This window comes from Bacillus rossius, chromosome 15 (assembly GCF_032445375.1).
Source record: "Bacillus rossius redtenbacheri isolate Brsri chromosome 15, Brsri_v3, whole genome shotgun sequence".
NCBI lineage: Eukaryota > Metazoa > Arthropoda > Insecta > Phasmatodea > Bacillidae > Bacillus > Bacillus rossius.
This window is the reverse complement of record NC_086342.1, coordinates 6,009,303-6,031,606: the sequence shown is the minus strand read 5'-3', so window position 1 is coordinate 6,031,606 and position 22,304 is coordinate 6,009,303. Positions and strand designations below refer to the sequence as shown.

The window sequence follows — 22,304 nt, the reverse complement described above, 5'->3', positions numbered from 1 at the left end:
ATCAACCCTGAACATGCTTCCTGCAATGCAGAGCAAAACGTCGGTACACGCTATCTTTATGAAGCGCTTCAACCTTGAAAGCCAAAAATGGCCGCGAGAGCCTGCAGTCTGCATTAAAATTTCTCTTTCACCTGAAAATATAATTATTTTGATTCCTTTGCAAACAGAAGCGGGAAACCTGTGTTTTCCTTGGCCTTGGCTGGGTTGGCGCACGAACCTGCAATTTTATGTTCGGCCGCTTGAGGGGAGCGAACGCCAAAGTCTCTTCGGGGCGGAAGCATTAAGAGACTCATGAAATTCGATTCAGGGTTGAACCACCGCCGAGGTGAGGGGGCATCTGCAGTCAAATGATTCAGTGCTCGCCCCATCTCGATTCCCTCCCTCTCCCACTTTTATTTTACTGTTTTTTTTGTTCTCTCCTCCCACCCACCCTGCCTGCGCGCGAGGACAACCCATTCTTTTCTTCTCGTTCGCCTTCTCCTCTAAATCTCTTTCTGACTTCCTACGCCAGTCCTCCGCCTGCCTCCTCCTGCCCCTCAGCCGACTGTGGTGCGCACAGAACTCAGGATTAATGACACCACTAAAGCACCGTCTCCCCCTTGTCACTGGTTATTTTTTTAAGGCACGAGTTTAAAAAGGAAGTGATTTACCCTCTCTTTCTCTCTCTTGCACACATTCGGCGGCGCTGTTTGAGAAATTGCAGAAAAAGGAGACCGTCGCTTCAACTCCTATGTTTATACAGACTCATATCTCCACGTCAGTAAATGGGGGAGGGGGCAAAGGATGGCTGGTAAAGAGAGAAGGGGAGGAATTACGGTGGCCTCAACCCCCTCTATCTCTCTCTCACTCCCTCTTCCGAATGTGAGATTTGTCTCTTGCAGTCTCTCTCCACCCCTCTTTTCCTCCGCTAAACCGCCACGACCAACCCCTTTTATGAGCCCGCGAGTAGCAATCTGCATGCTAACAGCCACTTTCCACAGAGGCGGCGCTTCATCAACGAGGAAGTAGTTCGCGGAGCAACCGCCAGATGCCCTGGCGGTCTCGTCGCGCGGCTCCAATAAAGTTCCACGTCTTCCCCCGGGACCCCCGCTCCCAGTCTGAGGCACTCCGGCGCGTTTCGGAAACTTGGAGCAGCGAGAAGGGAGTCTTGAAGCTGGTTCACGATCGTTTAATGTGCACGCGTGAGCGTAAACACGGGAACTATATCACAGCTGCCCAGAATACTGTTCTTCCATATTCACTACCTTCACAGAAATTAAGTGTTCAAAACTCTACATTCTATCCATACAGGGCCGTGCTGCTGTTACAAACAAACACCATTTAGAGCTTTGCTCATCATTGCTTTGAAGGAAAGAAATTTCAAGTGGCTATTTGAATAAGAATAAGCACCGTGCTCCTTACTTAGACACTAAATTTTTTGTCGATGTGTAAGGTGGTGGATATATTCATGGTTAAGGTGACGACCCAAGTGAAAGAAGGGTACGCGTCGGTGACATATTGTAATGATGTTTCCATTTCTTTATTTTGTTTGTCGTGACCTCGACTGGTAGAGAAATTGTGTTCTTATTGTGTTTCAGTTGCAGCTTATGCAGTTCTTAGAATTGTGTTTGTGTAACTTTAAGTACAGTATCTTGCCTTGTTTGGTGCCAAACCTTTCTTGGGTTGCGAGGAGGCCAGGAACACATTTTACAGTTCAAAAACAATAGAAATTTACTGTGGAAATTTTTTTAGAAAATTCTTTGTTCGTGAGATATTTAACATTTCATTCCTTACCGCATGAAACCGCTAGAAATTACAGATACTCTGAGGCTACTCTGAATATGGAAAACAAGATTTTCTGATAGTAAATATAAAGTTCTTTCAAATGGTGCAATCGAAAATGTTGTAGCCTCAGTAATTAAGTAATCATAATAATTTTGATATGGTAAGGTATTGAGAAGTACAAATATTTGAAATAAAAAATAAGAAATTTTAGCTGATTTTGAACTGTATAATTGAATCCCTTAGTTTAGCGATTAATAACCGAGTCATCCTACTTGTATACAGCCAGTTTATTTATCGTCACTGCCACATAGCACAAGTTCCATATGCTGGTGTCTGAAAATAAGCCTAAACATCTCCACTGAAAATTTTATACAATGGGAACTTATGAAAAAAAAACAGTAAATTTATAATTAAAATCCGTTTAAACAGATCCACTTACATCTAGGAACTCTCACTCAAAGGTGTATTTGTGTTAGCGAGGCGGGATGATAAGTGCGACGCTCGCTGCTGCTTCTAGCGCGGTATCGCCTCTAAGAGCAAGGCTATGAACTGACGCTCAGTCTTCTCGTCGTGCATGTGGAAACTATGAGCTTGGAGAGTAAGTTCGGAGAAATGAGGATCTAAAAAATTATGGTTTAAAAGCTAAATATGGAAAATAACAAACTCATCCACATCAAGCTTATTCTTAAATTCTTTTAATTAACAGACGTCACTCGGGTATCTTGAGAATTTTTTTTAAATCGCATAGTTTCTTCTGAAGATCGGCACGCTGTATCCAGCGGCTCAACTTATTTCGCAGAGATATTTTTTTTTATCGGACTCATTAACGGCAGGATAGTTAGGTGTCTTAAAGGCTGAATCAAGCCTGAGCTCGTAATTAGATCGCAGGACCGCCCAAGCCTCCTGCCAGCTGCGCTGAGGAAGGTGGACTTGTGCGGCGAGCGGGGCTTGTAAATCCGCGCCCTTGGAGCCCCGGGGGACTCCCAGAAGGCCGTCTTGCGCGCCCCAGGGGAGCCGCCCCCTACCTGGGGCCCGGCCCGCCGTCTTGTTTAGGGCACGTCTTGGTCGGCCGGTGGCGCGTGAAACGACTCAACTTCCGGGGCGCCCGCGCCACCTCGCGAAACTTGCCCGCGGGCACGAGGGAGGGGGGGGGGGGGCGCTCGGGGTTTGAAAAACAAAACAAAAAAAAAAAGACGAAAGAAGGACGGTCCAATCCCTGCGCGGGACGAGGACCGTACGTCTCCGCGCCGGTAATTGCGGGGCCTCGCGAGAACTTCCCGGGATGTACTGCCTTGCGCCGCCCCCTGCAGACCTCCAGGTCTCCCGTCAGCGGCGAGCAGGATGTCTGGTGGGTCGAGCTTCGAGGTGCACACACCCGGTGCGCGGAGCCTCGGGACAAGCTGCTCAAGACACCCGAGTTCACGCGAAGCACTTCATAAACCTCTCAGAGCGGAGGAGTAGCTTCTGTTTCCGTATTTCTTTTTTTTTTTTTTTAACTGTATACCTAGAAGAGTGGAAATGGATTTTTTTAAAAAAAACGCCTGTTTGCTGAACAATTTTTGGACACGAAAACCCCCCCGGTACAGATTCTCCAAAGCACTCAGATATCATAGTTCATAGAAGACTCCGTCCAAGTTCAGAGCCTCGCGCTTAGAGGCGATACCGCGCTAGAAGCACCAGCGAGCGTCGCCCTTATCTTCCTGCCTCACTGACAAAAAAAACACGGCCCTTAACTATCGGTCTACAATCAGCATCAGGGTCACAAATCCCCTTGCAATCATGTGGACTGTAAACCGATGTTAAATGATAGTGATGATGTCAAAAAAAATTAAAATGAAACACAATTTTGTAAATTTCGTATAATGTTAACATTAGTAAGGTATTAAGTACACAAATAAGACATACTTTTTAATCTGAAAGTAGTAATTTTTTGTTATTTTAAATTGTTTGAACTATGATTTACAAAAACATTGATACAGGTTCTGTAACACAAACAAATAATAAGTTGCATCCAACAGAACTAGACAATCGATAGCAATATTATTTAATCGACATGAGGAAGAATCCGAAGAAAGACTAGTTTGGTATCTGTACACCCTTATCCCTGGTACGACACAGAGTGGCTGAGCACTTCATTTTTAAAACTTTCTGTCATTGCTGTGATTAGTAACAAGTGCTCGCGACAAAATTTTTACCAACTTGCAAGGTTGAACTCGCCTAGTAAAGTTAAAAAAAAAATGGTTTAAATAATTTTAGTAATGCCAGGAATATTCTAATTACTTCGCTATGACTTCGAAATAAAATACATTACAAAATAAGTGTTCAATAAATAATAACGAATAAAATAGGTGCATGATTTTACTTAAGTACTTAACTAAGCAAATAAAATACGCTGCAAATATATTTTTTTTTAAATTTATTACCCATATAAGTTACAAATCACACTTATAAAAGTATACAAAGTAAATAACATTCATGCTGTGTCTTCCTAATATATCACATGCTTACACACATTGAATTATTAAAAAAAAAATTACTGATATATAAAATATGCTGTACAAACCAAATGCTAAATACATTGTTATGTTGGTCAGTTTGCGAAAGGCTATAACGTATCACAAAAACAAACGCAATGAGAGGGAGGGGGGAGTTTTTAAAGTCGTCCAGAAGGTTTGCAGGTTCATTAGTGTCTGATAGTGGATGCCCTGTAACTAGAGACCTGAAAAATTCGCGTGTTCATTTCGTGATATGCTAAAATTCAAATATTTATACCGTTTTGCTGCTTCTGCTATTGGTTCACTGTTAATATGTAGGACTCTTGGCCAATTGGAGACAATCAATAAAAAAAAGTATCCAATCACAAGTTACCCACTTGAGACGCCTCAAAATTCAGCACCCAAAGAACAGGTGCCGTTTGTCCAAGTAGGCAGAGGATTATGGAGTCTATCCTGGAGGTCATTGAACTCACGAATTTTTCCAGTCTCTACCTGTAACGGGCACCTGGGAGCCCGGGTGTGCTTCTCTCGGGCCCGGGCGCGGCTCACAGCGACACGAAGACGTTGGCCGAGAAGAGCCAATAGGCGACCAGCACCCAGCCCAGGGTGGCCCACACGTCCTGGGACAGGGCGAGCGCGTGCGTGTTCATGGCGCCGACGGACCAGTGCCACGGGAACACCCTGTAGCAGACCTCGTGGCCCACGTACATCACCAGCGCGTTCATGCCTGCGGAACACCCGGTGGTCTCACCTCGTCGTCCAGATAACACCATCATTTCATCATGCTTGGAACTTACCGTCTTTTCAAGTTATCAGAGTGAATCTTCCACAGTATGAAAACTTAGTCAAAGTTACCCGAAACAAATTTTTTTTTACAACATAAGTCTTTCAAAGAATTTTTTTTTACCCAAAAGTACAGGATGTCCATAAAATAATATCCCAGTTTCAATGGTCCATTATAAAAGTTTTATTTAGACTATTTACAACACATCAACATCAAAATTAAGGTTAAACTAGCCTTTTTTTTCGTACAAATGTTCAGTATGTGTACCTTTAGTAATACGGCACACATCCAACCTACACTTTGTTTGCCAAGTCCGGAGTAATGGAAGCAATAGCCTATTCAATTCTGTGTATCAACTCTGGCAAATCATTAGGTAGCGGCGAAACGTATACGCGATCTTTTATAAAGCCCCACAGGAAAAAAAATCGCATGACTTTGTGTCAGGCGAATGTGAAGGCTAGCGAAAAAGAGCTCTGTCGTTTCGAACTGCCTATACCATCGGCAGAAGTTTTTGCCGCATGGGGAATCACAATTAAACTTTAAATAAAACGCACGTTGAACTGAAATTGCAGAACACAGAACGCTTTACGCTCAGGAGTCGCCATTTTGTGTAGGTGGCGCTGCAAGCGAGAAGACGAACAAAGCAGTACTCACGCATGCGTTTTGAGTTACTCTTTAATTGTGACCTTGAACCAACAACTTTACAACTCTTACAGTTGATAATACTAAAAGTTGTAACTGGTACATTATTTTATGGATACACAGTATAGATAGAGACCGGAAAAATTCGCGGGTTCATTTCGTGATATGCTAAAATTCGAATATTTATACCGTTGTGCTGCTTCTGCTATTGGTTCACTGTTAATATGTAGGACTCTCGGCCAATTAGAGACAATCAATAAAAAAAAAAGTAACCAATCACAAGTTACCCACTTGAGACGCCTCAAAATTCAGCACCCAATGAACAGGCGCCGTTTGTCCAAGTAGGCAGAGGATCACGGAGTCGCACGAATTTTTCCAGTCTCTATGTAAAGAATGTTTGATTTGGTTTTGAACTGTTATCAATTGATTGGTAGTGGCAGTGTTCAACAGTTCACGTGACAGGACCACGCACCTGGGTAGTAGAAGGGCGCGCCGCTCCACCATTGGCGGACGTCGATGACGTAGTAGCAGGCGCTCAGCAGGAAGAACGCGAAGCACGAGGTGACCATCACGAAAGACATGGACCTGCGACCCGAACAAACAGACAACACGTGATTCAACACTTCTGAACTTCTGCAGTGTTCACAACCGCAGTCAGCTAGCTCGTGCATCATACTCAATAATGAACAACTACAACTGTGTTCCACGGGTCATATTACGAGAGTCTAAAACTACAACGAACAAAGCGAAGCAATTCATAGAGTATTTCCGCGTCCGTTTTCAAAAGGCAACCTTCAGATTTTAAGTGCTAAATTTTATGAAATGTGGTACCTAACGTAAATCATCCTTTAATCAATTGAATATGTTTAATGACAATTATATTTCCTCACAAATGAATGTGCGAAAACATTTTTTATCTTGTGGTGTTCGATTACACGAATGGATTCACGTTTATGTGCTTTACGTATTTCCGTGTACATCACCAACAATCAATACCCCTAACTTTAGTCAGCTGGTTCTTTGGTGTAGCAAGTGTTGCATACCAGGAGTCGAAGTATTTCGTAATAAAGTTTATACTAGTTTTTCGCAAAAACGGCGTGGTAGGGTAGTACAAAAAAGTGACAATTTTTCGTTACTTTTGACATTTAGCTTAATAATCGACCTTTTAAAACCACCTTACACCTCTGCGTCACAAAAATGTATAGTAAATAAGGGTGGTACCCTAAGTTATTAGCATTAAATAACTTTACTTCAACCACAAGATTGGCAGTGTTTGTAAAACTTTATTAAGTTATGAATAACCCAAATGTTTGGCGGTTTATCATAAATTATATCTCTACAATTTAAAAAAAAAAGTAACGATTCAGTTGCAACTTCAAAAGGGAAACATTTTAGACCATATTTCGTATGTGTGTTTACGACTTTTTTACTTGATGAACATGTAGTTAAGTTTGTCCTGTATAGTTAAGTCCCTTATGAAATAGCCACTAAATTCCATTTACAAAAATTACGCACCGCGACATGGGTCGCAATAGCAAAAGCGATCTCGTTTGCATAATTTTTTTCGTTTATATTAAATCAGAAGCAATAAATATTTAAGTTTTTTGAAAAACCAAAAAGCCGCTATAACTCCCATAACATGACCACATCCGTTTGAACTTATTATAACTCGTAGGAGTATTACCAAAATATTTGTCTTAAAACATTTTTGATACGACCAACCATTAATGCCAGGTGTGGTAAAAACAAGGGTTGGAGGGTAGGCACACTATAAAATTCGTTCAGATTGTTCGTAACTATTTTAAAATATTTTTTAATTATATCAACCATTAATGCCAGGTGTGGTAAAAACAAGGGTTGGAGGGTAGGCACACTATCAAATTCGTTCAGATTGTTCGTAACTATTTTAAAATATTTTTTAATTATTTCAACCATTAATGCCAGGTGTGGAAATAACAAGGTTTGAAAGTAAAAAATTAATCATTACTTTTTGAAATAGATATACTATCACATCCGTTATAATTTATTTTATAACTGCTAAATTTCTTCTAAAACTCTGGCTCCAAACAATTTTTTGATGAAACGAATTTTTACTTTGAAAACTAGGGTTGAAATTTTATATATATATATATATATATATATATATATATATATTAAAATTTTTCTTAGTACCAAATTCGTTCGAATTTATTTTGAACCATCTTAATAATCTTAAACCTTGGTGCAAATCAAATTTTTTTTTACTTTCACGTTTGCAAGGGATGAAAAAATATAGTGTTTGAAGATCAAGAAACAATAAATTTAAATACATTATTTTACCTTAGTTGGCATATATGTATTATGAAATTCGTTCTAAGCTGTTGAATGCTGATACATTGAGTTAAAAATATCCGTAATATTTTCACTAAATGAAAAATGAGCAAATATTTAACCGATCGAAGTAGCTTGGTTTATGGGTTGTAGCCGCATCCTTGGCGAATAATTCACCGACGTTTCGGTCGGAATTGCAGTCTCCATCATCAGGGAGCGGTAGGTAACTTCTCCCTGATGATGGCGACAGCAATATTGACCGAAACATAGGTGAATAATTCGCCAAGGATGCGGCTACAACCCAGAAGCCAAGCTACTTCAGACGGCCGTGAAAGCCTGCGAACCATATTATTTAATCTATCATTTTGTAATATTGGAGAACATAAATATGTTATGTAGATTAAGTTCTTAAAATTTTCCAGATGTTTATAAAAGTTTCCAAAATATTTCCAGAGTAAATAGGTACTTCGAAATCTACACGCTTTTTTTAAAATAAAATACATTTTTTTCTTATATACTCTATTATTAATTTATATTTATTAAAAAAATTTACACTATCCTTAATTCAAATTTATTAAAATATATTTTCTATTTTTTTAGTTTGGTTTTCTATATAAAGCGTGTTTTTTCGTTTTTTTTAAACAATTTTTTTAAATTTAATTTATTATTACTCTGTTCAGTGAGCCAGCGAACGAATAAATTTTTGCTATTCACTCAGTTTTGTATTAGGAGATTATAGCATTCCTAGAGGTGTTATTACTAGTTTTAAAAAGATACACCTCTTTTCGGTTCATAACCGCCTGATACTTCTCACGCGATTATCGGAACTAGAACAAAATTTTGGGATTTGTCACCTTCTCAGAGGTGGTCAAGAGGTGGTTAATTTTTATATACCTCTTCGCTGATCCTGACAGCCTAATACTTTTTTATTATAATCTATCCCATCACCTGCATCAAGTGACTTACTTACTTTTTGTTCTTTTAAGCTACTCTGTCTACACCTGAATACGAAACGCATTAAAAATGTTCCGAAACTAACTGAGAAGCGCATCAAGTGCACTGATACTACTTTTTGTTCTTTTAAGCTACCCTGCCTACACCTTATGATGAAACGCATTAAAAATGTTCCGAAACTACCTGCATAGCGCATAAAGTGCACTAACATTACTTTTTGTTCTTTTAAGCTATCCTGCCTACACCTTAATACGAAACGCATTAAAAATGTTCCGAAACTAACTATGTAGCGCATCAAGTGCACTAACATTACTTTTCGTTCTTTTAAGCTACCCTGCCTACACCAAATGACGAAACGCATTAAAATTGTTCCGAAACTAACTATGTAGCGCATCAAGTGCACTGATACTACTTTTTGTTCTTTTAAGCTACCCTGCCTACACCTTAATACGAAACGCATTAAAAATGTTCCGAAACTAACTATGTAACGCATCAAGTGCACTTACATTACTTTTTGTTCTTTTAAGCTATCCTGCCTACACCTTAATACGAAACGCATTAAAAATGTTCCGAAACTAACTATGTAGCGCATCAAGTGCACTAACATTACTTTTCGTTCTTTTAAGCTACCCTGCCTACACCAAATGACGAAACGCATTAAAATTGTTCCGAAACTAACTATGTAGCGCATCAAGTGCACTGATACTACTTTTTGTTCTTTTAAGCTACCCTGCCTACACCTTAATACGAAACGCATTAAAAATGTTCCGAAACTAACTATGTAGCGCATCAAGTGCACTAACATTACTTTTCGTTCTTTTAAGCTACCCTGCCTACACCAAATGACGAAACGCATTAAAATTGTTCCGAAACTAACTATGTAGCGCATCAAGTGCACTGATACTACTTTTTGTTCTTTTAAGCTACCCTGCCTACACCTTAATACGAAACGCATTAAAAATGTTCCGAAACTAACTATGTAGCGCATCAAGTGCACTAACATTACTTTTTGTTCTTTTAAGCTACCCTGACTACACCTAAATAAGAAACGCATTAAAAATCTTACGAAACTAACTATGTAGCGCATCAAGTGCACTAACATTACTTTTTGTTCTTTTAAGCTACCCTGACTACACCTAAATAAGAAACGCATTAAAAATGTTCCGAAACTAACTATGTAGCGCATCAAGTGCACTAACATTACTTTTTGTTCTTTTGAGCTACCCTGTGTACACCTGATGACGAAACGCATCATAATTGTTCCGAAACTAACTATGTAGCGCATCAAGTGCACGAACATTACTTTTTGTTCTTTTAAGCTAACCTGACTACACCTAAATAAGAAACGCATTAAAAATGTTCCGAAACTAACTATGTAACGCATCAAGTGCACTTACATTACTTTTTGTTCTTTTAAGCTACCCTGACTACACCTAAATAAGAAACGCATTAAAATTGTTCCGAAACTAACTATATAGCGCATCAAGTGCACTAACATTACTTTTTGTTCTTTTAAGCTACCCTCACTACAACTAAATAAGAAACGCATTAAAAATGTTCCGAAACTAACTATGTAGCGCATCAAGTGCACTAACATTACTTTTTGTTCTTTTAAGCTACCCTGCCTACACCAAATACGAAACGCATTAAAAATGTTCCGAAACTAACTATGTAGCGCATCAAGTGCACTAACATTACTTTTCGTTCTTTTAAGCTACCCTGCCTACACCTAAATAAGAAACGCATTAAAAATGTTCCGAAACTAACTATGTAGCGCATCAAGTGCACTAACATTACTTTTTGTTCTTTTAAGCTACCCTGACTACACCTTAATATGAAACGCATTAAAAATGTTCCGAAACTAACTATGTAGCGCATCAAGTGCACTAACATTACTTTTTGTTCTTTTAAGCTACCCTGCCTACACCTTAATACGAAACGCATTAAAAATGTTCCGAAACTAACAATGTAGCGCATCAAGTGCACTAACATTACTTTTTGTTCTTTTAAGCCACCCTGCCTACACCAAATACGAAACGCATTAAAAATGTTCCGAAACTAACTATGTAGCGCATCAAGTGCACTAACATTACTTTTTGTTCTTTTAAGCTACCCTGACTACACCTAAATAAGAAACGCATTAAAAATGTTCCGAAACTAACTATGTAGCGCATCAAGTGCACTAACATTACTTTTTGTTCTTTTAAGCTACCCTGACTACACCTAAATAAGAAACGCATTAAAATTGTTCCGAAACTAACTATGTAGCGCATCAAGTGCACTAACATTACTTTTTGTTCTTTTAAGCTACCCTGACTACACCTAAATAAGAAACGCATTAAAAATGTTCCGAAACTAACTATGTAGCGCATCAAGTGCACTAACATTACTTTTTGTTCTTTTGAGCTACCCTGTGTACACCTGATGACGAAACGCATCATAATTGTTCCGAAACTACCTGTAAAGCGTATCAAGTGCACTAAATTACGTTTTGTTCTTTTAAGCTAACCCTGCCTACACCAAATGACGAAACGTATAAAAAAATATCCGTAACTAACTATGTAGCGCATCAAGTGCACTAAATGACTTTTTACTCTTTTAAGCTACACTGTGTACACCTGTTGACATAATGCATAATAACTGTTCCGAAACTACACGAAGCGCATAAAATGCACCGTTATGAAAGAAATTGTAGGAATAAAAAAAAATTAGCCTAATGTAACCTGTTTTGGTAAGTTTGGTTCCGTTCAATTAGGTTATTACTAACTTGTTAAACATTTTTTAGCTGGGTTTTAGAATTGAAAAAAAAATTCCCATTTATCACTTTCAGCATTTTTAAAAGTATTTTATTTTAAATTAAATTACATATTTTCATTGTATATGTTTATTTACAAATTGCACAATATAATAACACATTAATTTGCTCGCTATTGAGTTAAGGATGTCACACAATTCCAGTGAGAACTGAAAGCCTCGTTCACTTTTTTTGTCCGAATGGAGCCTTGAAACAATAATTCCAATGTATCTACTTAAATGGAAGGTAAGATAATTGACACGATTAACAACACACGCAATAATTCAGCTTACCTGTTATAATGTTCACTCTTTTCAAACTTCCGTTTCCTTTACGTGTTCGTATGGACGTTGGTTTGATTTTATAAAAAGCTAAACATACACCGAAATCCATAATGAATGTCGAGCTTTATATCATTAAATGAAATTGAAAAATCGATTAATATTTATAACAAATGCACTAACAAGGGCGATAAACATCCTTGTAGTTTACCATACGTTAAATGTTCTGTCTCGGGCCTTTTTATCATTGTTAGTGGTTCTCCCGCAGATCATATACCACTCCCTTACAGTTCTCACAAGCATAATTATATACAAGCGTTTTATATTGAATACCATGTCATTTATCGTTATGGTGACCAACAATGGTCCCAACACACTTCCCTGCGGTACTCCTGACCAGGGGCGCAACAACAGGGGGGGCAAGGGTATTTTGCTCCCCCCCCCCCCTCTGAAACCATGAAGAGGGGCAAACGGGGGGCAAAGAAAGTGCTGTGTAATCAATTTTTAGATGATAAAACTGCTTAAATAGCTCCATTTTCCACCTTGAAATACAAATTTTTCCCGGGGGAGGACCCCCGGACCCCCCGCTTCAATAGGGGGGATCGATGATTCTTTATAAATAGGTATATTGCCCCCCCCCCCTTTGGAAATTTAGTTGTTGCGCCCTTGATTGAATACCATGTCATTTATCATTATGGTGACCAACAAAGGTCCCAACACACTTCCCTGCGGTACTCCTGACGTAATTTCTCTCTTTTTTTTTTTTGTCTCGTCGGGACAGCGTGAGGCGTCACTCCCGCAGTGCAGTGTGTCGAGGCTTTGAATATATATACTGTATAGAAGTCGCCAGCCCAGGTTAAAATTTCTAATACGTTTTTGAGGTAGTTGGTTAATTCACCGCCGCAATCGCCACCATCTCTAGGGCATCGACTTGTGGTGGTCCCTAGTGGACAAGTGTCGAACTCTTCCAACCCCCCTTCCCCCTCCCTTCGAACGACTTTGAGCTGCAGTGAATGATGGATGGGGGGTGCGGGGAATGACGGCGGGCGACAGTGCTGCGCTCTAACGTGTAAATAACAACTAAGACGATACAGGGCGTTACGGCAGCGCACTGCAGCGGTGAAGTTCCCAAGCTGCTCATCATACGCTTCTGAGAAACGTGTAGTAAATCCTATCCACTCGCGACTTCTATACAGTATATATATTCAAAGGTCGAGGTCAGCCCCGGGTGTGTCGCAGGTTTTGAGGATCTCTCCTCCAACCTATTTGATGACCCAGCCAGGATATTATCCTATAAGGATGTCCAGACCTGGGGCCCCCATGGGCATGGATGCGGATACGCCGGGTGTGTCGCAGGCGGGGAGTGGCGGGCTCCGCTCACCAGAGGTTCTTGTTGACGGGCACCCAGGCGTCCTCGCGCCCCGCCAGGCACAGCACGGCCCCCGCCAGGCCGGCGAGGCAGCCCCAGCCCAGCCAGCGCAGCACGCGGGCCTTCCAGCCGCGGTGGAAGCCCAGCACGGAGCCCGCCTGCGCTCCCAGGAACACCTGCAGCAAGGACGGCAGGCAGGCTGCCGCCCGGGCCCGGCACTTCTACACACCGGCACACTCGCGGCCTGTGGCCACCACATGTCCACGCCGGCACGCTGTCTATACACAGACACGGCCTGTGTGCCACCACAACTCTTCACCGGCACACTGTCTATGCACAGACACGGCCTGTGGCCACCACAAATCCACACCGGCACACTGTCTATGCACAGACACTGTCAGTGTGCCACCACGACTCCACACCGGCACACTTTCTATACCAGCACCGTATGTAGGTACACAGACAGCCTGTGTGACAGCAAATCTTCTATACCAAGACATTATCTATACGTCCATAGCCTTTGCATCGACAGATCTTCTATATCGGCACACTTTCTATTCACAGACACGGCCTGCGTGCCACCACAACTACGCACCTGTTTAAGCTGTGCATTGTCTGTCATTCAATGTTTAGATTTAGCGTATACAATTTGTTTTGCCAAATATGTAATTTTTCCCACACAGTTTTATAAGTTTATGACTTCCATTGAATTTTCACCACTTTTTTTTTTTTTTTACCAATTTTAACGATCTCGCGGTGCAGAAACAGAGAAGTCTGTATGAATAATACGTTAAACCATAGATTTATATTGCGTATATGTTTTAGGGACAGTGTCCCGATTTATTTCGAATATTCATTTCACTACAGGTTCGGTCCAAATTACCTACATATAATCAAGCAATATGTATTATAATGCTCACTGATCGGTGGTAAGATCAAGCCCTCTGGCGTGTTACACGCGCGTGGGTGATCGCTTGTCTTCCTTGTTTGTAACTGGTTCAAGGTCGTCAAGAGCACTATACACTATACATACATAAATACCTATGTATGTGAGTCTCTGTGTGTGTAAACGAAACCGAAATGTTAATGTAAAATTGCAGATATTTGTAAATTTGTACATTTACACGAAAGCAACTATATCACTACAAAATATAGTTCGCAGTAATACTGGGTTCGGATTCTCACCCGGGCATTTATGCTGTGTGTTGTCCCAGTACCTCCTGAAGTTAAATTTATCTGTAAACCGTTCCCTGAATAGCTTTATGGTATTAACCGCGCACATAATAAGCATTATAAAATTGTTGAATATTAAATTATATTTTATATGGTTTTAAAAATATGTATGTTTGATACATGGATTGTTTTAACGTGCAGAAATAGCCACAGCCACGTGTGGTACAGGAACTGCGACTCACCGGTCAGCCCCTCCGGGTCGAAGGGTCCCGAGCCGTACACCTGAGCCGCCGTGGGCCGCTGGTACACGTGGCTGCGCCCCAGCACCAGGCGGTCCACGTACCCCGTGGCTCCGCCCACGCAGCCCCTGTGCAGGCCGTCCTCGTGGTCGCCTCCCGGGCCCAGGTAGCCCCTGCAACCCCCGTCAGCAACCCCTCAGCAACCCCCGTCAGCTACCCCCGTCAGCAACCCCTGTCATAACCCCTGTCAGCTACCCCCGTCAGCAACCCCGGTCAGTAACCCAATCAGCAACCCCCGTCAGCTACCCCCATCAGCTACCTCCGTCAGCAACCCCCGTCAGTAACCCCCTCAGCAACCCCCGTCAGCTACCCCCGTCAGCAACCCTCGTCAGCAGCCCCCGTCAGTAACACACATCAGCAACCCCCGTCAGCAACCCCCGTCAGCTACCCCCGTCAGCTACCCCCGTCAGCAATCCCCGTCAGTAACCCCCGTCAGCAACCCCTGTCGGCAACCCCCGTCGGCAACCCCCGTAAGCTACCCCGTCAGTAACCCCCGTCAGCTACCCCCGTCAGCAACCCCGGTCAGTAACCCAATCAGCAACCCCCGTCAGCTACCCCCATCAGCTACCTCCGTCAGCAACCCCCGTCAGTAAACCCCGTCAGCAACCCCTGTCGGCAACCCCCGTCGGCAACCCCGGTCAGCTACCCCCGTCAGTAACCCCCGTCAGCTACCCCCGTCAGCAACCCCGGTCAGTAACCCAATCAGCAACCCCCGTCAGCTACCCCCATCAGCTACCTCCGTCAGCAACCCCCGTCAGTAAACCCCGTCAGCTACCCCCGTCAGCAATCCCCGTCAGTAACCCCTGTCAGCAACCCCCGTCGGCAACCCCCGTCGGCAACCCCCGTCAGCTACCCCCGTCAGTAACCCCCGTCAGCTACCCCCGTCTGCAACCCCGGTCAGTGACCCAATCAGCAACCCCCGTCAGCTACCCCCATCAGCTACCTCCGTCAGCAACCCCCATAAGTAACCCCCTCAGCAACCCCCGTCAGTAACCCCTTCAGCAACCCCCGTCAGCTACCCCCGTCAGCAACCCTCGTCAGCAGCCCCCGTCAGTAACACACATCAGCAACCCCCGTCAGCAACCCCCGTCAGCTACCCCCGACAGCTACCCCCGTCAGCAATCCCCGTCAGTAACCCCCATCAGCAATCCCCATCGGCAACCCCCGTCAGTAACCCCCTCAGCAACCCCCGTCAGCTACCCCCGTCAGCAACCCCCGTCAGTAACCCCCTCAGCTACCCCCGTCAGCAACCCTCGTCAGCAACCCCCGTCAGTAACACCCGTCAGCAGCCCCCGTCAGCAACCCCCGTCAGCAACCCCCGTCAGCAACCCCCGTCAGTAACCCCCTCAGCTACCCCCGTCAGCAACCCTCGTCAGCAACCCCCGTCAGTAACACCCGTCAGCAGCCCCCGTCAGCAACCCCCGTCAGCAACCCCCGTCAGCAACCCCCGTCAGTAACCCCCTCAGCTACCCCCGTCAGCAACCCTCGTCAGCAACCCCCGTCAGTAACACCCGTCAGCAGCCCCCGTCAGTAACCCCGTCAGCAACCCCCGTCAGCTACCCCCGTCAGCAACCCCCGTCAGTAACCCCCTCAGCTACCCCCGTCAGCAACCCTCGTCAGCAACCCCCGTCAGTAACACCCGTCAGCAGCCCCCGTCAGCAACCCCCGTCAGCAACCCCCGTCAGCTACCCCCGTCAGCAACCCCCGTCGGCAACCCCAATCCTCTCCTCCACGTCATCGCACCAGCCGGGCTGCTTCAGAACGCTCAATACCTAGCGAGGCTACTTAATTAGTAAAGCAGAAAGTAAACTCTGATTTCTAAAAACATACTGGCGACAGGATGAAAGAAGGGTCTGAAACAGCTAAAATGTATTTTTTGAAAAACAAATTTGATCAAAGTTTTATTTTACTTTTTTTCCCGAGCAGGCGTTCTTCGAGGAGAAAAAAATCTTAGCGTCCATTAGACTGCAATATGTTACGCCGGCTTCAGTTGTCCCTACCTTGCGGTAGGTGGTAGTCCGAAAGAGGAGCAAGTGCCTACCCGTATACATACCTACCTACATATCGGCCATTTTTATTGTCATTTTAAAGACTTACTAAGTGGAGATACGCAATGTGAAATTAATTTATTATAACTTTCGGTAGACAATTTATATTTGAATGACGTGTGGAGGTTTTCAAAATGTTGAATGTGTGAATCACATTTTAGTTGACATCATCACTACATAGTATAAAACACAGTCGCTTCCCGCTGTCTGTCTGTCCCTATGTATGCTTAGATCTTTAAAACTACGCAACGGATTTTGATGCGGTTTTTTTTTAATAGAGTGATTCAAGATTCATGTATAACAAATGCATAATATAATAGAGAAACACTGATAATTTTAGAGGTTTCTAATGTGATGTTGTAAATAAACACATATTATTGCACTTACATGAACCCTACGAGATAGATCATATTGTTGATGACTGTCGATTATCTTTTGTTTTTAGTCGAACGAATAGTAAGTAAAATAATTTTTTTATATCAATATCTAAAATCGTAGTTTAAGGTAAGGTATTTAAGTTGAAAAAAGAACTGAATAGAATAGGTATCTTTTGTTGTTATTTGTTGATTATCTTTTGTTTTTAGTCTATATTTATAATGAGAAGCCTAAGATGTCCATCAAGCCCTGTCCCTGCCCGAACACGCCCGAATATTCACCTTCGGCCAACCTCGGGTTTATTTATACATATATATTTATATTTCTCTGTTTATTTTAATGTAGCTATACTAACCTAACTAACCGTCCATAGTGTTTTTAAAGTGTTTTAATGTAGCTAACCTAACCGACCACTTTTAAATATTTGAATTCGTTGTTTCCTACGCAAAAATAAAACAAATCCCGAGGTTGGCCGAAAGTGAATATTCGGGCAGGGACAGAGCTTGATGTACATGTTAGGCTTCTCATTTATAATTGGTATAGTTGGTATGAGCATTGCGGGTCGCTGGTGTGTTAGTAGGAACCGGCAGAGACTCACGAGGGGCAGCCGGGCACGGGGAGGAAGAAGACGAGGTAGCAGTGCGCCGCCGCCAGCCCCAGCACCAGCAGCCACTGCGGCGATAGCACCAGCACGTCTTGCAAGGGCGCCAGCCACGACACCTGCACAGCGGCGTGGGGAACTACACGTCACTTGGGAACACACAGCTTACAACCTTCATGACTTACAAACACCTCACTTGCAAACACGCAACGCAGAACACCTCATTATATGTCTGCCAGTATAAATTACCTACATAGCTACCATAGCCATGACACACGATCCACACGCAACCCAATACTTTCTATCCCAGTGCATTCATCCAAATGTCCGTCGGGATCTTTTGCAACCGTGAGTAGCAGGCTCTGGAATAAACTAGACCAAGCGACAAGGCAAACAAAAAATCTAGCTTCCTTTAAGTACAGGCTGAAAAAACATCTTTGTAACAACTGCTTACCATGACCACTTCGCCGCTACCCTATTGCTTCAATCTGTGTGTGAATGTGCGAGTGACTGGTTTTAATGTAGTAGCACCTATTTTTTTTAAATACTATTTGCTGTATGTTTAATCACTTTCCTTTTTATGTATGTCTATGCTAAATTTTTAATTACTTTAAATTAGTTATGGTTGAATCTTTTGTAATAGCTAATATTTGAACATTAAGTTAAAATTTTAATTTGTTCTATTAATATTTAGTCAACATCTGCTTATATTATGCTTAATTTTTAATATTCCACTATTTGATGTAATTGCAGAAAAGTGGTTAAGTGTAATAAAAGGTGTACCGCATTAACTTCGCCACCAATAAAGACGATAAATAAATAAATAAATTAATTAATTAATTAATAAAACTTTGAATAGTCGTAACGGAGAAAGTCATAACTTAGAACTATCGCAACTTAGAAACACACACGACTCAGAACAGGCATGACTTGGAAGATTCTATCTTGTGTGTTTCTAAGTTGTGGTAGCACCCCTGTCACGTGCACGTGCGGCGTCTCGGCTCTCGGCACGTGCTGCCATCTGCGGCGGACCGCGCGAACCACAGCTCCGCAGAGCCCAGGAGCAAACTTTACAGAACATCGTGTCCCGGTATCTATTGTACGTTACAACAGCTTCAATTTATACTTCTTACAACTAATCATTAGAGACCTGCAAAATTCGCGGATTCATTCGGTGATAGGCTAGAATTCAAACACATATACCTCTAAGATATTTTGCTATTGGCTTACTGTTCATCTGGACGAATCTCAACCAGTTATAAACCCTTAACTAAAGAAGGATCGAATCACAGACAAACCAGCTGAGAGAGACGACTTACAAGTCGGCAGCCAATGAACTTGCGTTATTTGCGCGAGTGTGCAGGGGTATGTGCAGTCTATCCTGAAGGCCATCGAAACCGCGAATTTTGCAGGTCCCTACTAATTTTACATCAGGTTGAAGGTAAGTCAACCTAGATTTTTTTATACAAATTTTCAGTATGCAGGCCTTTAGGTATCGTTATCCCGCTGCACGATGTACCTACTCACGAGTCGAAGGTTTGAACAGGCAAAGAGGTTTCACTCCTATCACATGCACTGCTGACCCAGCCCAAGTGTACCTTGGCCTGGTCGTAGCTCCGCCTGGTGAGCAGCGTGCTCAGCGAAGCCACCACCAGGTAGCACAGGCCGAACCTCTGCAGCACGCCGAACAGCCTGATGTGCTCCAGGCTCGCCCCGTCCACAGTGTTCACGCACAGCCCCAGCAGGAACAGCAGGCTGGACCTCTGCAAGCCGCACCGCGCGCACACCTCACACCCTCTTCACACCCTCCTCCCACCCTCCTCACACACTCCTTCCACCCTCCTCATACTCTCCTCCCACCCTCCTCATACCCTCCTCCGACTCTCCTCCCACCCACCTAACACCCTCCTCGCTCCATCCACCCTCCCTCCTCACACACTCCTCCCACCCTCCTCATACCCTCCTCCCACCCTCCTCATACCCTCCTCCCACCCTCCACATACCCTCCTCCCACTCTCCTCCCACCCGCCTAACACCCTCCTCGCTCCATCCACCCTCCCTCCTCACACACTCCTCCCACCCTCCTCATACCCTCCTCCCACCCTCCTCATACCCTCCTCCCACCCTCCTCACTCCCTCCTCCCACCCTCCTCGCACCATTCACCCACCCTCCTTCCATCCACCTTGCACGTTCCTCCCACATTACGATTCTACCTGGTAGGTTCATATCCTTTGTGTTCTACTTGACAGAGCTTCCAGTCATAAGTGTCAGATTCAGAATTTCGTGAACAGGAAAGATAGCCCTTGTGTTCAGAAACTGATTTTTTTTTCGCTGGTATGTTTTTTTCTTCATGTAAAATTTGTTTTTGTCCAGTGTAAGCTGCGATGAAAAAAATATCGGGGCTCAAGCAACCCCCGTTCTCTAGGGATTCCCACCTCTCATTATCCATTCTTCCTGTCAAGCCCTCCCGTTTTGTTCGTTCGGTAAACTCGTGTACTGTTCCCACTTAAAGCGAGGCCCAATACCAGATCTTACCCGCAGAATTCCCCACAGCATCTTGAGCCTGGGAATCTTCTTCCTCAGCTGTGACCTGATGGAGATGGGAATGCACACTCCCATGATCCACATGAACCTGTGAATAAAGCACATATTTAATATAAGACACATAGGCCTAAAAAAAATTCTAAGGAGGATGAAAGTGAAAAAAACAGATGAGAAATGAGTGATGTGTTTAGTGTATGAAACCAAAACAGAAATTTAAATTACGCTGTTGAAATGGTTTAGCGAAGAGAATAGATATGAGAGACAAATATTAAAATCGAAGGGTGTTCGCCAATACTGCATAGTTTTACTACGTCACAAAAAAAGCAGGTTAGATATCCTACGACATACAGTTACACTATTTTTTTTAAATTAAGTCAGCCAACTTCCCATAGACTTAAATACCGGAGAATTTCAATTCTGCGAGCTAGTTACATCTCCTTTTGGTCGCCACGTCCTAGGCTTGGAGAAAGCTCACACCAATGAAAATAAGAATAGGAAGGACATCAGACTAGTGATGTTATGGCTTTATAATCTGGCAATACCCAAAATTCAGCACCAGTAACATAATGATCTGTATGCATAGCGTTGCTATGCAATTCTCATGACAGTATCTCATGAACAGTTTTATGTTTCTAATCATCCATCAGATAACCATCCCTATATCAAAAGTTCATACGTAGAGCCTCAATTATTCCGCGGAATTCATTAGAAAATAAATTTGAAGCACTACGCATCTGCTTCAAGCTGATGATTGGCTTACTGTGCTCTTTGATGATCTCTTGCACGTGGGTGTCACAATGGGGAATTCCCGTTGCACTTTGCGTAAAAAAAAATGGGGCACGAGATTGCTTAAAAACCTAGTGTTTAGTAGGACTGCAATAAAAAAAGAGATTTTAAAAGCTACATGATTGTATAATCCAAAATTTGGTACCCATAGTTCATATTGATTTCTAATATAAAGACAGTAAATTGATATCTTGTTGGTACCGCGCATAAGTAGTCCTGCAACTACTGTTTAGACAGTTATGTTTACATAGATCTCTGGTGCTTGTATTAAAAATTGTAAAAGCATGGCCTCTTTTTAAACCTGTTACGCAACTATTTTCGGCGTTATCGTGCTAAGAAACATACTTGAATGAAACATCAATTGAAATATTGTCCACAAAACAATTAAAAAAATGGTTTTTCATATATATGTGCAAAAATAACCATAGCTGTGTGTTGTACAAAGTTACAATATAGTACATATTTCTTTTAGCACTTCAAGCTATTTTTTGGTAATTGGTTTCCAAAGGAACCTTTGTAAAAGTACGGAAATATATATATATTTTTTCTGTTTTATAAGTCGAGATTGTAGTAAGAGTCACGACACTTGTGTCAGACTGCTGTAACATGGTTCCCTCCGGGGACGCACCACAACGCAAAAATACCACAACGCCGAAATGCCAAATTGACCATAACGCCGACAGCTAGAAAACTGCTGTGTACCACAACGCCGAATTACCACAACGCGGAAATAAACTAACGCCGAAAAATGTCATTGCAGGACTGCCGCAAAGGTTAGGTTAGACTAGGTTAGGTTAGACTAGGTTAGATTAGACTAGGTTAGGTTAGACTAGATTAGGTTAGGCTAGGTTAGGTTATATTACGCTAGGTTAGGTTAGGTTAGGTTAGGTTAGGTTAGGTTAGGTTAGGTAAGGTAAGGTGTGGTTTGATTGTGGTATTTTGGCGTTAAGGTACATTTAAGAAACAGCAGTTTTCTAGCTGTCGGCGTTGTGGTCAATTTTGACACCCGGCGTTATGGTATTTCGGCATTGTGGTAACGACCCCCCCCCCCCCCTTAGGGCTCGAAAGGCGCGTGTCGCAAGCG

At 42.7% G+C, this 22,304-nt stretch overlaps 1 protein-coding gene across 1 annotated transcript in view; it reads right to left on the bottom strand.

Annotated features, from left to right (window-relative positions):
• Positions 1-2,033: 2,033 nt before the first annotated feature.
• The window catches only part of LOC134539516 (heparan-alpha-glucosaminide N-acetyltransferase), a 47,306-nt gene continuing 27,035 nt past the window's right edge, over positions 2,034-22,304 (bottom strand). The window contains exons 7-13 of the mRNA XM_063381604.1: positions 20,426-20,522; positions 19,488-19,652; positions 17,887-18,008; positions 14,809-14,978; positions 13,406-13,592; positions 6,158-6,270; positions 2,034-4,986 (exon numbers count right to left, since the gene is read on the bottom strand). Coding sequence (XP_063237674.1) covers positions 4,805-4,986; positions 6,158-6,270; positions 13,406-13,592; positions 14,809-14,978; positions 17,887-18,008; positions 19,488-19,652; positions 20,426-20,522 — 1,036 coding nt within the window. The 3' untranslated portion in view covers positions 2,034-4,804. The remainder of the gene's footprint in view (positions 4,987-6,157; positions 6,271-13,405; positions 13,593-14,808; positions 14,979-17,886; positions 18,009-19,487; positions 19,653-20,425; positions 20,523-22,304) is intronic.